Source organism: Pimephales promelas, chromosome 12 (assembly GCF_988280905.1).
Source record: "Pimephales promelas chromosome 12, fPimPro1.hap1.1, whole genome shotgun sequence".
NCBI lineage: Eukaryota > Metazoa > Chordata > Actinopteri > Cypriniformes > Leuciscidae > Pimephales > Pimephales promelas.
The window spans coordinates 24,386,810-24,404,410 of record NC_142780.1 but is presented as its reverse complement, the minus strand read 5'-3'; the positions used below and the strand labels follow the sequence as shown (position 1 = coordinate 24,404,410).

The 17,601-nt window shown below is 37.9% G+C and overlaps 1 protein-coding gene across 10 annotated transcripts; it reads left to right on the top strand.

Annotated features, from left to right (window-relative positions):
* Positions 1-133: 133 nt before the first annotated feature.
* phf20l1 (PHD finger protein 20 like 1) lies at positions 134-16,852 on the top strand. 10 transcript variants are annotated; one of them, XM_039680108.2, is made up of 25 exons: positions 134-257; positions 372-458; positions 1,205-1,350; positions 1,857-2,019; positions 2,256-2,351; positions 3,212-3,296; positions 3,546-3,634; positions 4,006-4,195; positions 5,315-5,566; positions 6,067-6,131; positions 6,215-6,440; positions 6,560-6,694; positions 7,774-7,968; positions 8,178-8,237; positions 8,355-8,645; positions 8,758-8,940; positions 9,040-9,096; positions 9,183-9,284; positions 10,374-10,514; positions 10,700-10,884; positions 11,085-11,184; positions 12,413-12,608; positions 12,924-13,164; positions 13,258-13,423; positions 16,514-16,852. In XM_039680108.2, exons 3-25 carry the CDS (start codon positions 1,268-1,270, stop codon positions 16,654-16,656), a joined length of 3,444 nt encoding a protein of 1,147 aa, XP_039536042.2. In that variant the 5' UTR covers positions 134-257; positions 372-458; positions 1,205-1,267; the 3' UTR covers positions 16,657-16,852. The 10 variants fall into 10 exon arrangements, with proteins under 10 accessions (XP_039536042.2, XP_039536040.2, XP_039536044.2 ...); XM_039680106.2 differs by having other exon boundaries at positions 1,857-2,025; positions 4,009-4,195; XM_039680110.2 differs by having other exon boundaries at positions 1,857-2,025; positions 7,792-7,968.
* The last annotated feature ends 749 nt before the right edge of the window (positions 16,853-17,601 follow it).

Genomic DNA, 17,601 nt, shown 5'->3' with positions numbered 1-17,601 from the left:
TGACACAGCAATACAACAGAGGTGGTCGATTTAGAAGGGTTCTACCTCTTTAAAAACAAAACAAACAAACAAACAAACAAACAAACACAAAGCGTATGAATATCGGTCACGTGTCAGTCTGCGGTGCGCGTGCCCTCAGACATTTTGTGCGTCGCATGCGTGCGCGCTCATGTTCAGTTTGGGTAAAAGTAACTGAGCTTGAATGATCACAATACACTATTGGAATTAATTGATATTCTCTCAATGAATTTGCTAAGGTAAATATATATGTCACACGTATAGCGGACGCCAGAAAGCAACTGTCACTCTTCAAGTCGTTTTAACAAAGATAAAAACTGGCCTGTCATTTTTTTCTCTTTTTTTGCACATAGTTTTATCCCCTCGGAACGGTTTAGCTGGTCAGCTGGTACAGCATTAGCTGTTTGGCTAATTCTTCTGTGCTAACTGGACAATGAGAGGTTTGACTTGGAGTTTCATCTTTAAAATATTGAAGTGTAATATTAATGCTCAAGGGCTGTGTAGTTATTTAAGGAAAAATGTTGACAATTATATTCGGGCAACAGACAATTTGAGAAGAAGCTCGTTAGCCAACCTAGCATTAGCGAGCTAATCCAGGTAAAAGAGTCATTTAACCTCTTATTCGTATTCTATTTTTTTTTATATACGTGTAAATTTGTATCTATGTTTTGTAAAGGGTCAGATTTCCGTATTAGGTAACCATTTTTTTAACATAGCGATTTAATTTGTGCGCCAGGTTGTCATAAGTGGACTATGTTATAGTAGCTGGATAGCTCAGTTAGCTACTGTCCAGACAGAAACACTTTTGATTATATAATATATTTGCTTGATATCTATTGTTTGCATGTGATGCTATTTCGTGACATGTTAAGTGTGCAAACGATTGAAAAATATCCCTAATATGAGTACCAGAATGCAGTAGGGCAATCAAAGGCCTCGTTTAGACTAGAGTACATTTTGCCATCTGGTAAAATTGTTGAGCATGTTTTCTTTAATCAGCTTACGTGAAACCGTGCAGTTTATTGATAAATAAATACTACCAATGAAATACATGATTTAGGAGTGAACGATTTGCCTTTTTTGATGTAAAGTTAGTATAAAGTAAACGTGTCAAGCATTTATCCATGCAATATAGTTCAGCTGATTTATGTACATAGACTCATAGATCATTTCTTTACGTTCACAGGTCCATCCATAGGACGAAAGAGCATTTGTGTCTTAAGGAAGATCTGGTAAGAGTACACTCAAAATGAGCAAGAAACCTCCAAATCGACCAGGGATCTCTTATGAGGTTGGTGCCAGGGTTGAGGCCCAGGACTATCTGCAAAAATGGTATGAATTAATTTTGAAAATCCATTTAAAAATGTGATACAATAACTGCTGCTAGCATATTGTTTATGTTAGAACAGAATTTTTCAAAACTGGGGTCTGGGGAATCGCAGGTGGCTGAAAGAAATAAAATAAATGAGTGAATATAAATAAATAAATTATTTAAATAATAAATATCTCTAAATGTCTAGAACTAAAAAAAATATTTTAATTTAAAATAGAAATGTTTCACAATATAAACTATATTAGTATGGGTTAAATGGGGGAGTCTAAAAGATTAAAAACCCCTGTGTTAGAGCAGTGTTATGGTTTTTAAATACTCACATGATTAATATTTTTGTCTCATTTAAAACAAATAAGAGATATTGTTTTTGTTTAGGAATAGTGTTTCCATTTTCAAGAGTACTTGAATGAACGGTTATTAAAGCTTTAGTTATTTTAAGTGCTTTTTTTTTTTTTTTAAAGTTATCTATGAATGATCTGATCTTTGTTGAATGGTGTCTTCGCAGGTACCCTTCACGTATCGAGAAGATTGATTATGATGAGGGAAAGATGCTTGTGCATTTTGACCGTTGGAGCCATAGGTACGACGAATGGATTCTCTGGGACAGCAACAGACTTCGGCCATTAGAGAGACCGGCACTCCGCAAAGAGGGTCTCAAAGAAGAGGAGGTGTCTGTATGTTTGCAGTACTTCCTCTTGTCAGATATATTTATGGTCTGAACTGTCTAGGATGACTTGGGAAGCATGAGAAATACAGGGTCCTTTGTGGGCTGTTAGAGTATGTCTTCATAGTGCCAAATTAAGTTTTTCAGCTGCTAAACTTAACAAATGAGTGGCTGAAAACTTCAATCATGTTAATGAGATGAGTGATTGATTAATTCTTGTCTTACAAACATTTCTGCCAGGAGAGTTTCAGCGAGATGAGAGCATCTCGCCTTCGTGAGCTTCCTGGAAGTACAGAGAGCACAGAGGACCAAAAAGACTTACCTCAGCAGAGACAAGTACATACCTCAATTGCCCATCTACCTTGATCTGGCTCTCAACTGCTTGTCCCATCATTGTTTGGGTTTTTCCTCCATCTACATGGCCAAAACCTTTTAATGTTTTGTTGGTCCACAAACAATCATCCATTTGAAAAAATAAACAGGCCTTTGTGACTTATATTTAAAGAGGTGTGGTTACACTTACACTACTATTCAAAAGTTTGGGGTCGGTTTTGTAAAGTGAAATAAGTCTCTTGCTGACTGAGACTGCATTTGTTTGATTCAAATACAGTAAAAACGGTTATTGAAATTGAATTGCTATCTGTTTTCCATTTTAACATATTTTGAAATGTAATTACTTCCGGTGCTGAATTTTTAGCAGCCATTACTCCAGTCTTTGGTGTCACATGATTGTTCAGTAATATTTATAATATGCTGATTCAGTGTTCCAGAAGAATTTCTTATTTTTTTGTTGACAACCCATGTGCTTTATAATATATTTTTTGGAAACAATTTTTAGGCTTCTTTGATGAATAGAATTGAAAAGAACTGATTTTTTTTTTTTTGTAAAAACTAAAAAAAAAAAAAAAAAAAACCTTGCCCCAATCTTTTGAATGGTGTTTTTTTTTTTTTTTTTTTTGAGAAAGCTTTCCTTTCTGATGTATAGACATAAAACAATATTAGAGCTAGAATTATAATTGCCAGGTACTACATGAAATTATCAGAGGTTTTCTGTGTCCATCACAGTTTGTTCTGCTCTAACCATTCACTTTTATGATCACAGCGCATCCCATATCTTCAATACAGGTTTGGCTGAATTTATCTTGGTTTGTTGACTATTTAATTGCATGTCTATTCTGTTTTTGTTTCATCTTTAGGAATTGAGAGATGGTGAGGAGGTGCTTGCCCGATGGACAGATTGCCGCTACTACCCTGCCAAGATTGAAAGTATCAACAAGGAAGGTAAGGTCATCTTGCTGACTCTTCTGGGCAGAAACATACTACTTCTGTCAGTATGCAATACAAAAAGGTGTTAAATTTGAATGGTTTTCAAATGCATAGGGAAAAGTGTTGGCAAATGCTATTTTGAAAAGAAACTGAATGCCTACACAGTAATGCCTTCACACAGTAATGTTTATTTGAATCAAATCGAAAGACTCATATATATATATATAAAAGGCACTGATTTGCTGTTAATTTTTCGTACTTTAGGCACTTACACTGTACAGTTTTATGATGGAGTCTTTCGCTGTGTGAAAAGAATCCATATCAAGTCCATGCCAGAAGATGCAAAAGGACAAGTAAGTTTATTAAAGTGATTTCACAGAGAGTCCTCATCAGTTCTGTTTAATTAACAAATAGGTTCTCCTGAAGTTTCATAGATGATTTTGGACGTGCGTTGCTACACTGCTAGATGACCGTTGTATGACCGATGACAATCAGTTTTAAGCATGATGCTTTGTAGTTAATCATATTTCAGTGTGGCCATCTATAGCATTGTCCTATATGAATAATATTTGAAGATGCCAAATCACTTTATTCTACCTCAGTTACCTTTACTACATTATTAATGCCTAAAAATTATTTTTTTTTTATGTTTGCCATGGCATGAAATGTATTTGTGACCTGACCATGTCAGATGTGACTGATAGTGTATTGGTTTGTGTTCAAGCAGGACTGGATCGCTCTGGTGAAGGCTGCCTCTGCTGCAGCCAAGAATAAAGGAGTGAACAGACCACGTACCAGTGCCAACAGCAACAAGGACCGAGACGACAGGAGAGAACAACGATCAGATGAAGAGCTTGATGATGATGATGATGATGACGATGACGACGATGATGATAGTGAACCAGAGAAACTTGGTATGTGATTTGTTAGGACTTGTCTTGCCTAATGAATTGTAGTTTCTATACATTTCATGGTGAAGTTCTTGCCTACTGATCTGTGTTCACTTCCATATGTTTCATAAACCTTTTTCATTTGGTTGGAGCCTGATCTCAATGGGATAGTTCACTTTGAAATTAATTTTTGTTATGTTTTAGCTTACCTCAAGGGCATCCAAGAAGTAGGTGTCTTTGTTTCCACAGTATTTTCAATTTTGATATTTTTAGGTCAAACCGTTCTTGTCTTCAGTCATATAATGCAGGTATATGGGGTCCACCTCAAAGAGCATGCACAGAGAAGTCCAAATTAAACATGATTTAGTGACTCGTAAATGTAAGTACACATTGATGGCCTAAGACACGAAACGAGCGGTTTGTGTGAGAAAACGAGCAGTATTTATATCGCTTTTACCTCTTGTAACCACAGCCACGTCCAAGTGATCTGAAGGCAAGGGCGCTTTGTTCTGCGCAAGCGCCGGAAGTGATATCTCGCGCGGTTGCGGAAATTTTTTTTACTTTGTCTCTTGATATATCGAAATCGTCTTCCATTGCAATTTCCTGTATATCTAAATATGTTTAGATCTTCATAGTGAAGGATAACACTTCTGAAATCTCTGTGTAAACAATGAGTGACATACACTCGTGAGAGATCACGTCCGGGGCTTTCCGGCACGCTTGCACAGATAGAAGTGCCCTCACCCTCAGAAGTACTTGGACGTGACTGTGATTACAAGAGGTAAAAACGATATAAATGCTGTTCGTTTTCTCACACAAACCGCTCATTTCGTGTCTTAGGCCATCAATGTGTACTTACATTTACAAGTCATTAAATCATGTTTAATTTGGACTTCTCTGTGCATGCTCTTTGAGGTGGTGACCAAAGACCTGCATTATATGACCGACAGACAAGAACCGTTTTACCTAAAAATATCAAAATTGAAAATACTGTGGAAACTAAGACACATACATTTTGGATGCCTTTGGGGTAAGCTAAAACATATCAAAAATCAATTTCAAAGTGAACTATCCCTTTAAATCAACACTTCATTCATTTTGAGCTGCAACATCAACCATATGTCTATTTCCTTGTTTACACAGCAGACCTAGACTCAGAAGAGGAGGACAGTAAGCCGGCTATTGAGGAGGACAGTAAGCCGGCTATTGAGGAGGAGAGTAAGCCGGCAATTGAGGAGGACAATAAGCCGGCTATTGAGGAGGAGAGTAAGCCAGTTATTGAGGAAGACAGTAAGCCGGCTGTTGAGGAGCTTGAATCAGCTACAGCAAAGAGGAGAAGCAAAAGACAAGGCAACTCAAGTAGCAGTAAAAGGACTCGTCTCGGCAAAGGGACAGGTAAACATTAGCAGAGAGTAACTACCCACAACAAGGCTTAGTTTCTAAAGTTTATGACAAGAAATAGTTCTAGCTAATATCTTACCATGCAGTCAACCCACATGTGTGCAAATGTGTAATCTCTGGCACTTTTGCAAAAGCATGAGAGGTATATGCATTTAATTTAAAGTACCTTGCATCTGCATATAGATCTACATTTTGAGCTAAATATTCCTCATAGTAACACAGGTTGTTTAAGTTAGTAGCTATAAATACTATTAAAGGGTGGTGATAAACTGCGCAAGTCAACAAGAGTGTGCATCAAGCATGTATCACACATGTTAAGTTCATTTGACTGACAGCTGACAGTTTGTTCTGCTGTTTTTGCTGTGCTTGGCTTTGAGAAAAAAAGTTGATGCTACAATCATGTCTTCTATATTTCCTTAATAAACTGATACTGATTCAGCAGTGTTTAGTGATTTAAGATGTTTTAAGTGTGCTTTTCGTTTCTAATCATCAAGGATGTCCTGACACTGAGTCTGAATGCAAAGCAGAGTCAAAAGAGTGTCCAGTAACATCACAGCAGGTATAGATGAAACTGACATACTGTTATAAACACGATGATCACTTTAGTACACACTGTGTCATGTTTACTTCTCCACCCCTCAGAAAGTGTCAGGTGCAGAGGCTAGTCCAGTTGAAGAGAAATCCCAGTCTGTCAGTGCCCAAAGAACCCCAGCATCTCTCTCTAGCCCATCCCTGTGCAAGTCTCGCTCAAGAAGACTTAAACACGACTCGGGAGAGTCCACGTCTAGCAGTCAGAACACATCCACAGCCCCCGAACCCAGTCCTTCATCCATTTCGAGACACACGCTTCCAGACAGCACACACACTGGTGGGTCAGCCAGAGAGCAGTAGCAATGTTTATACCTTCTACTGTCAGCAATTATAACAGATTTAATATTTCATAATGTATTGATGATGATAATAATATATATGTCTGTTTCCGCATAGCCCCCCCCAACTCCCCCCAGAGAAGGAGACGGTCTCAGCGTCTAGCGACAAGCTCTGACCAGGCTTACCCCTCTTCACCACACATGAGGGATTCTTTCACTCAACCTCCTCCCCCAGATGGCTCTCAGAAACCTGGTGAGGGACGCAAACTATGCAGAGCTTATGGCATAATAAAGCACTAAAAATACAGTGTTCAAAACTTTGGGGTCGGTAAGGTTTTTCAAATGTTATTGAAAGGAGTTTCATGCTGACCAAGGCTGCATTTATTTGATTAAAAACACAGATAAAAAAAAAAAAAAGAAATCAGAATTTTCAGCATCATTACTCCAGTTTTAAGTGTCACTTGATTTTTCAGAAATTGTTCTAATATTCTGATTTAGTGTTAAAAACAGTTGTGCTGCTTAAAGGGTTAGTTCACCCAAAAATGAAAATGATGTCATTAATGACTCGCCCTCATGTCGTTCCAGGCTCTTAAGACCTCCGTTCACCTTCAGAACACAGTTTAAGCGTTAATCTAAGCGTCAATCCGCGTTCAGTGACGTTGCTGACGTGTTATCTGGTGCGGCCGAGCTTCGTTTACTGTCTAAGAGACGCACACTGTAAACAAAACAATCTTTGCAAACATGTCATGTCAGCCAGATACACGTCAGCAGCATCACTGCGGACTTGTGAACATGGATTGAAAACGGAACCGGAAGAGAACACAATGCAGAATAAAGTCGTAGTTTTTGTTATTTTTGGACCAAAATGTATTTTCGATGCTTCAAAACATTCTAACTAACCCACTGATGTCACATGGACTACTTTGATGATGTCTCTATTTCCTTTCTGGACAAGGACAGTATATCATACATACACTTTCAATGGAGGGACAGAAAGCTCTCGGACTAAATCTAAAATATGTGTGGATTTAACTGTGTTCCATAGATGAACTGAGGTCATACAGACTTGGAACGGCATGAGTCATTAATGACATAATTTATTTTTGGGTGAACTAACCCTTTAATTTTTTTGTGGAAACTGACACATTTTTTTTAATCAGGATTCTTTCATAATGGGATTATACAAATCATATTCTTATAAATCGTACTGACCGCAAACTTTTGAGCATTTGTTTTAAACATGCTGTTTTTCAATTGTGCCACTCTACAATCTTCTGTTATGAAATTTCATAATTATCCATGATTGACCTGTTGAAGTCTTGCATTTTAAAGCACTCTCTTTTGAAGAAGACAGCAGCACTGCAGTTAAAACAGAAGATCCTTCACAAAAGCCAGTTTCAGGAAGCCCATCCACAGCTCCTCCCACTGGCAGTGTTCAGTCACCAATCACTGAGAAGGACAAGATGACCGACATGTTGCCCAATAATCAAACAACACTTGAAGAGAACTCACCTTCTGTAGTGACAGGTAGGTTGGCCATGTAACCATAGCATTGAATGCCTTTTATGTTTTTCCACAAAGCTTTTAAAGGACACTTAGTTTTTTGGATATAGTAAACAGCAAACTGACTAACCAGGATATTTAGGAAATATCAACAGTAGATTTTAAATTCTGTAATGCTACTTGGACTTTGTGATATTTAAAAACTATTCATTATCTTCTTATTTCATGTCCAGCTGCAAGTCAGAAAATTCCTTACAGGACTCCTAAAGCCAACAAACATGCCAGAGAGCCAAGTATGAATCATCACCTGTATTTCACTCACTTTATTTATATACTATCTATCTAATGTATGTATGTATGTATGTAATACATTTTTTTTAAATGGATCTAACTGTCTTCTTCCTCCTAAGTTATAAACAGCAAGAAGTCTGATGACCCCACTGCTCCCAATGAGTCTCTAATAGACCTGGACCATAATAAATTCAAGTGTAAAGTCCCTGGATGCGCTAAAGCATTCCGGAAAGCAAAGCTGCTGGACTATCACCTGAAGTACTATCATAACACTGAGAAAGAAATGGACAGCGAGGTCTGCTCACCAGACAGGGTGGGCCGCACCAGGGCCACGTCTGCTTCCATGCCTACAAGCACCTTGTCAGATATTCCAGATAACAAGAGACGCAGGACCGTCTCTACTTCTTCCTGTAGGTTTCCTGTTGTTATTTGTCTGGATCATCAATCACATGGCTAGTACAATGACAGTTAGACAATCAAACTGAATTAATGAGTGTTCTGTTCTTTTGTTTTGTGTCCTAGCTCTGTCCTCTCAGGGCTTCATACTTCAAATGGACAGCGCTGGCTGTGTGAGGCCTCCTAAGTTCTGTAAGAAGAAACGTTCCTCTGCCTCTGTCAGTTCAGACAGTACGGAGATCTCCCTGCCCCCTCCAACCTTTGAAAACCTCCATGACAAGATTCTCAAGAAGGACAAGCACCTAGATGGTGAGCTAATTTAGCAGATTTTAAAGATGATGAATGGAGTTCTTCTTTTATTACATTTTCTTTAACCATGAATCTCATGGATGTTTGTTTCTTCTTCAGGGCTTTGTATAAAGACAGAACGGAAATTCAAACTGGAGGATAAATGTCAGTTGTTTGGTGAGTTTACTGATTTTTTTTTTCTTTCTTTCAGTTTCACATTTATAAACCAGTCCTCATATCTCTTATTTCGTTCTCTGCTGTAGCGAAAAAGCGGGATAAAGACAGGAGGGACAGGAAAGATAAGGACCTTTTCCGAATTAAACAGAAGAAAAAGAAAAAAAAGAAGAAGAAATCAAAACTGCACTGTAAGTTTTGAGTTTGCCTCACGTTTAGAGGTCTATGTACTTAAGTTTTACAAATAATATAACTTTTAAATTAAATTGACTTTTATAATTCATTCTTTTGTGATTTTAATTTGTATAATTTGTCTTAAAGGGTTAGTTCACCCAAAAATGAAAATTATGGCATTAATGACTCATCCTCATGTCATCCCAAGTTCATAAGACCTCCGTTCATCTTCGGAACACAGTTTAAGATATTTTAGATTTAGTCCGAGAGCTTTCTGTCCCTCCATTGGAAGTGTATGTACGTTATACTGTCCTTGTTCAGAAAGGAAATAAAAACAATCAAAGTAGTCCATGTGACATCAGTGGGTTATTTAGAATGTTTTGAAGAAAATACATCTTGTTCCAAAAATAACAAAAAAACTACTTTATTCAGCGTTGTGTTCTCTTCCGGTTCTGTTGTTCAATCCGCGTTTAGTGACGTTGCTGGCGTGTTATCTGGTGCGTCCGAGCTTCGTTTACAGTCTGAGGGAGACGCACACTGTAAACAAAACCATCTTTGCAAACATGTCTAAGGATTTCGACACAGAGGAAGACATGCATTTTTTTTTGCCCAGCCATATTTATTTGAACCTGAATACATACCAGATACATGTCAGCAGCGTCACTGCGGACTCGTGAACACAGATTGACAGTACCGGAAGAGAATACAATGCTGAATAAAGTCGTAGTTTTTGTTATTTTTGGACCAAAATGTATTTTCAATGCTTCAAAACATTCTAACTAACCCACTGATGTCACATGGACTACTTTGATGATGTCTCTATTTCCTTTCTGGATAAGGACAGTACCGTTATATTATTCATACACTTTCAATGGAGGGACAGAGAGCTCTTGGACTAAATCTAAAATATCTTAAACTGTGTTACGAGGATGAACGGAGGTCTTATGGCCTTGGAACAACATGAGAGTGAGTTATTATTGACATAATTTACATTTTTGGATGAACTAACCCTTTAAACTGCCTCATTATTTCTAGCCATCTTGTTCAGTCCAAAACGAGACACTGTTATGAAATGAGTGTCATGTTGTTCTCATCTTTGTGCTAAGGTTATGCAGACCTGGATGAGATGTCATTGTCTTACTTGGAAAGACCGTCTTCCCCACTACATCGTTCTTCCTCTAGTGCCTTCAAGCACAGCACCTTCCAATACCCTCGTGCCATACTGTCTGTTGACCTCACTGGGGAGAGTAAGTCATCTTGCCGATTTGCAGCTGTTTGCAGCTACTTTCCAATAATGTCCTCATTTCAGTTATAGCTTTCAGCTATTACATTTTGTTGTGTTCTGTAATTAAAATAGATTGTATTCAACATGAATATGATATCTGGAATGTTGTGGCTTATTTTATGTCCTAATTATTTTTTTCTATTTCAGACCTGTCAGACATTGACTTCCTGGAAGATTCAACCACTGAGAGTTTGCTGTTCAGTGGAGATGAGTATAACCAGGATCTAGACTCGATCACTATGGAGGACTTCCAGGATGAGGATGAAGTTGGTGCAGATGAAATTGTTCGCTGCATCTGTGAGATGGATGAAGAAAACGGCTTCATGATTCAGGTAGGATTACTTTTAGCAATGGCTCTTCAATAACTTTTAAATAAGTTTTATTCTGTCTCTAATGACAGTTTCATGCAAGAGACATCTTAAGTGTGCTGAAATGGTTCTGAGTGCCTTTTTGTTGTGTTTGTTCTGAATCTGTTGTAGTGTGCTGTTGCACATAATAGTTTCTGGTAAAAGGTATATTTTTCTCTGTACAGTGCGAGGAGTGTATGTGCTGGCAGCACAGTGTGTGTATGGGACTTTTGGAAGATAGCATACCCGATCAATACATCTGTTACATCTGTCGGGACCCACCAGGTAACAACTAAGCAACAAAACCACACACAAAGGGTCAGCAGGATGTTATAGTTTTATACTCTACTATAGTAACTAACTGTCTAATGTCTTTTTCTTGAATGTTTATGTAAATACTAGGGCTGGGTTAAAAATATATATAAAAAGTAAACATTTTCAATTTTAATCAATTCTCATGATGCCATTTTGAATTTTCCAAAAAAAAACCTCCTTTGTTAAACTCCAAAGCCATTGCTCCGACTTTCATGAAAATTAAACCTGATCATCTACAGACCATGCAGACAAAAAATTCTGAAATTCAAATTGTTCGCCAAACCGTTCTCGAATAATGCACTAATTGAATAATTAGACGAAGTGCCTGCCAAAATGAATGTGGGGCTATTTTATTAGCAATGCGTTAGTGCATTCTGACCAAAATTGGTGACATACATGACCTGAGGCTACCTGGACAGTATTGGCACAGTGCCAAGAGCCATTTTGGGCATCGGCTATTTTGGATTTTGTCAAAAAAAAAAAAAAATGTTTACAAATGCATTGGCATATCGTTACGAAACTCAGTATGTGTCTTCGGCAGCATGTCCTGACAGTACTCATGTTTCGAAAACTTCCAAAAAATGCTAATAAATTGATTAAATTAGCCTATTGTAATGAAACTGAACTCAATAGATTCTTAGTGCCAAGAACATAGGGACCATTTTTGCCATAGTTGGCCGAACTTTCTGTCCGCCATTTTGTTTTTCTTTAAAAACATAGTTTTTAGCTCTCTTAGACCGTTTGTCTGATTTTCACCAAATTCAAGTCAGATCATCTTTACACTGTGCTGTCAAAAAGTTATGGATTTTGTGTCTATAGGTGAAAACGTTTTCATATACCACATCAACAAATTTGAGGCATGGTGCCAAAAAGGACTAATGCTGTATGCATCATTGTCACCCTATTCTGACCACACCACATCATATTCATAACAGCCCCACTTATTGATTAAAAGTGATAAACCTTTAAATCACATTACTAGTATTCAAATTCAAGCAGTAAATACCAATTTGGTGCTCTTTAATGTGGCATGCCAGAACACAGATGTTTATCCAAAGGAATCAATGTTGAATTGATTTGAATTGAAAGCTTGAGTTTCTAAATCCAATCGATTCGTAAAAGTTGTCAATACCCAGCCCTAGGAAATGTAAAACTGAAGTCACTCCAGAGTTGTCACTGAAATGTTTACTTTTCTCAGGTCAGAGGTGGAGTGCTAAATACCGTCATGATAAAGACTGGCTCCAAAAGGGCCACATGTATGGCCTGTCCTTCCTCTCAGAAAACTACTCGCATCAGAACGCCAAGAAAATTGTGTCCACTCACCAGCTGCTCGCTGATGTTTACAGTGTTAAAAACTTGCTTAATGGCCTGCAGCTGAAGATGGATATATTACAGTAAGCACCTGCCTCTTTGCTTTCCCAGAAACCTACCAACATCCTTAATTTAGGTGAAATTGTGGAAATAAACTACCACAATAGTGTTTAATTAACATAATAATTATCAAAAGGAATTGCTGGAAAAGTTTATGGCCTCGTTTCACTGACTTGTAACTTAGGTTACTTGCAAGTTACTTTCCATAACAGCTCAAACAGGGATTTTAGTCTGGGACTAGCTTAAGCCTTGTCTGTGAAACCTGAAGAGAAAAGTTGACAGTTAACTGTAGAAGAAAAGATGTGGGAACAATAATATGCTCATCACATTTTTTTCAGGAACAAGCATAACCCAAGTTTGCACTTGTGGGCTCGGTCCTGGGTGAACTCTGATGAGGACCAGCCTATGGGTGGGGTTCCGGACTGCCTACATTTCAAAGAGCACCTCAACCAGAACTCAAACCCTGAAACTTATATTACCAGCGAGCACAGCTACCAGAAACCTGGTACAGGCCTCGAACACGCAAGGGATGAACAGGGGATGCATACAGCCGCTCAATTTAACCTAAAGGAAGAAGAGGTAACCATAGAACAATTAAAAAATCAGATCTGGTTCAAGGCAGGTGAAAAGATACAGAGTTTGAAATCAATGCTGTGTTTATGTTTTGTGTAGGTGAGCAGTGCCATTGCTCTTTCCGGCAGTGTGAATGATAGTAGCCTGGGGTCCATGGAACAGGCCAGGAACTGCCTGCAGTGGCAGATGAACCTACTTACACACATAGAGGACATTCAGAACCAGCTGTCTGGCCGCATGGACCTCATCGAGAAAGAGCTTGATGGTAAGGGTGAGAACTATGGGAAATGTCATTGAGTCAAAATAATATGTGTCAACACATGAACAGGGTTGGTTGAACTTGTTTATGTGGTGTCGCCGTAGATTGTCAGCATGAGCTTATTTAGCTTATATATTTGGGTCTTAAGTTTTTTGCTCATGAGCACAGTAGTGATGGCTGATGATTTAACCAGCAACCTTTTGATTACCTTGAGTGCCAACTACTAAACTACTATCAATGAAAATGGCATTACCTCAGAAAGCCTGCCTGTTTAAAGGGGTCATATAATGCTATTTTCAATAAGTTCATTATTTTATTTTTTGAGTGATACACCAATTTGTTTTGTTGTTTTATTTTTTTACAGACAAATTGGCCAGTTTCAAAACTCCCAATTTGAATATTTATGTTTTTCTTCCTATAGACCATTTCACAAGATGTAAACAACACTGGTCCAGAAACACTTCCTGTTTCAGTTTGTAACCGTTTTCTTTATTTCACATGTAAAGAAAACATCTTAAAGATGTTTGTTTAACTTTTTGATTCAGTTTTAAATGTTCTGTTGGTTGTATTTTATCCCAGCTTTTATGTAGTGTTAAAAAACTGAAACAGGAAGTGCTTCTGGACCAGTGTTGTTTACATCTTGTGAAATGGTCTATATTTCGAGAGTTGTGAAGAGTGAGCTTGCTGTGCCTGGTGCAGTATTTGTTCTGCTGTGTTCTCTTCTTTGCATCCATCTTTAGTGTGACTTGTCTCATACTGGTCAGTAGTCTTTGTATATGGCTGGCTTTGTACTCGCACAGTACACTTCTCTTTAAAATTTTTACAGAGAAAACCTTCTATGCACAAAAAAACTTTTGGGTTGTAACCTTCTGCTCAGGATCAGGTTTATAAATAGTAACCTCTGATTCCTAATTTTTAATCCATTTTCAAAAGGCCAAACAAAGTGGTTTTCTAACACAGACATGCGACATGAAAAAAGTTAGGAGACTAAGCATTGTAACTTTTTACCAGATCATATACAAGCACAAATAGATACATTACACACTAAAAGCAAAAGAAAACATACAAAGCATCATATGACCCTTTTAACTGCACCGAGCACTAGAGTTTGACCAGTTCATAATTTTTGCCACTTTCAACATGAATAACAGTTTCTGTAATCATTTGAAAACCCACCCATAGTTAATTTTAGCCTTATTTAAAGTTGAAAGTTAGCACAGAATTTTTATTTCCTTTGTTTTGGGGTGTTTTTTTATTTACAAACCCAATTCCATAAAAGTTGGGACACTGTACAAATTGTGAATAAAAACAGAATGCAATGATGTGGAAGTTTCAAATTTCAATATTATATTTAGAATACAACATAGATGACATATCAAATGTTGAAAGTGAGACATTTTGAATTGCCATGCCAAATATTGGCTCCTTTTGGATTTCATGAGAGCTACACATTCCAAAAAAGTTGGGACAGGTAGCAATAAGAGGCCAGAAAAGATAAATGTACATATAAGGAACAGCTGGAGGACCAATTTGCAACTTATTAGGTCAATTGGCAACATGATTGGGTATAAAAAGAGCCTCTCAGAGTGGCAGTGTCTCTCAGAAGTCAAGATGGGCAGAGGATCACCAATTCCCCCAATGCTGAGGCAAAAAATAGTGGAGCAATTTCAGAAAGGAGTTTCTCAGAGAAAAATTGCAAAGAGTTTGAAGTTATCATCATCAACAGTGCATAATATCATCCAAAGATTCAGAGAATCTGGAACAATCTCTGTGCATAAGGGTCAAGGCCGGAAAACCATACTGAATGCCCGTGATCTTCGGGCCCTTAGACGGCACTGCATCACACACAGGAATGCTACTGTAATGGAAACATGGGCTAAAGAATACTTCCAGAAAAGATTGTCAGTGAACACAATCCACCGTGTCATTCACCGTTGCCGGCTAAAGCTCTATAGGTCAAAAAAGAAGCCATATCTAAACGGGAACCAGAAGCGCAGGTGTTTTCTCTGGGCCAAGGCTCATTTAAAGTGGACTCTAGCAAAGTGGAAAACTGTTCTGTGGTCAGACGAATCAAAATTTGAAGTTCTTTTTGGAAAACTGGGACGCCATGTCATCCGGACTAAAGAGGACAAGGACAACCCAAGTTGTTATCAGCGCTCAGTTCAGAAGCCTGCATCTCTGATGGTATGGGGTTGCATGAGTGCGTGTGGCATGGGCATGGGCAGCTTACACATCTGGAAAGGCACCATCAATGCTGAAAGGTATATCCAAGTTCTAGAACAACATATGCTCCCATCCAGACATCGTCTCTTTCAGGGAAGACCTTGTATTTTCCAACAAGACAATGCCAAACCACATACTGCATCAATTACAACATCATGGCTGCGTAGAAGAAGGATCCGGGTACTGAAATGGCCAGCCTGCAGTCCAGATCTTTCACCCATAGAAAACATTTGGCGCATCATAAAGAGGAAGATGCAACAAAGAAGACCTAAGACAGTTGAGCAGCTAGAAGCCTTTATTAGACAATGGGACAACATTCCTATTCCTAAACTTAAGCAACTTGTCTCCTCAGTCCCCAGACGTTTGCAGACTGTTATTAAAAGAAGAGGGGATGCCACACAGTGGTAAAAATGGCCTTGTCCCAACTTTTTTGAGATGTGTTGATGCCATGAAATTTAAAATCAACTTATTTTTCCCTTAAAATTATGCATTTTCTCAGTTTAAACATTTGATATGTCATCTATGTTGTATTGTAAATATAATATTGAAATTTGAAACTTCAACATCATTGCATTCTGTTTTTATTCACAATTTGTACAGTGTCCCAACTTTTATGGAATTGGGTTTGTATTTTATTTTTAGTTGTACAAAAAACTGCACCTGATATTTCATGCCTGGCCCACCTGCTCACAATAATGAAAGACTAAGGAAATTTAATACATTAAAGTTTTTAAACGTCATTTACAAAATCTAATCTGAAACATTCATTTTCAAAAGAGTTGTTTTGATATTTTGTTAATATAATATATTTGATATTTTGTTAATATATTTCTGATATTTGGTTTCATTATCTTTCTCCCTGTCTTTGTGAAGTGCTGGAGAGTTGGTTGGACTTCACGGGTGAATTGGAGCCCCCCGATCCCCTGGCCAGACTCCCACAGCTAAAGTGTCGCATCAAACAGCTTCTGACAGACCTGGGAAAAGTGCAGCAAATGAGCACCCTCTGCTCTGTGTGATACACACATTTATAGTGTGTGTTTTGAGCTTCTAACAACATAACGTTTCTTCACACACAACTCTACTACTGGAGAAGGTGTATTCGACACTGTTCAGTAGATGCCCTCTCTGAGAAATAAATTTGTTGGCCATCTTCAAGTGTAAGATAAGGAAAATTCACACTTAATGTGTGAAACAGGAACATGTCAGTGTGTTTGTGCTGAGTCAAAACCACATATCTGCTTAAAGATGTTGTTCTCCAAAATAGGAAGAGATCACTATAGCAGAATTATTCTTTCACATGTTAACAGAAGGGAATATTATCCAAAAAACAAACAAAAGAGGTCACAGAAACAGAAGAGGTCACAACACCACACACAGATTAAAGTTTTAGCCTTTTTTGCATCAGTTAGACCCCAAAAGTAAATTTCAACTCTATTTCCACTCTGTGAGGTGAGATTTCTTAAGGAAATAGGAACTTGACTCAAGTGGGTCACTGATAGCAGACTGTTTAAGAGTTCATTAGCGTTTGATTAAAAAAAAGTTTAAGTTTTCGCCACTTAAAAAGTCACTTTGAAGTGCCAAGAAAACAGACCACTGTGATCTGGTTGCTCAGATACGCACAGTTCAGAATTTTCATGTTCTTGAAATGAATGTTGCATTTTAGGCCAGGATTGGGTTTAGCGGTCTTATACACTGGCACTAAATGTTCACAATGCCAACAAATTCATTAAAGCAACACCTAGATAGTTTTCTTACAATAACTCATCTGATACTTTAGCATGTTTTTCTGCAGTCTGAATGGATGCTGTAGTGATTCACAAAAAACAAGCTAATCTATACGTGGATGTCCAGAGATGGGTGACTTTTCTTACTAAGACCCATTATCATGTTGATACTTTGAGAGTATCCACCGTGAAGTAAGCTAATCCTGAGATGGATGTAAATGCATATAATTCAATCCA

Coding starts and splice junctions, on each gene's coding strand:
- phf20l1 (XM_039680103.2), top strand. CDS start 1,268: ATGAGCAAGAAACCTCCAAATCGACCAGGGATCTCTTATGAGGTTGGT. Junction 3,297..3,545: donor TGAAAGTATCAACAAGGAAG/GTAAGGTCATCT, acceptor TTCGTACTTTAG/GCACTTACACTGTACAGTTT. Junction 3,635..4,005: donor CAGAAGATGCAAAAGGACAA/GTAAGTTTATTA, acceptor TTTGTGTTCAAG/CAGGACTGGATCGCTCTGGT.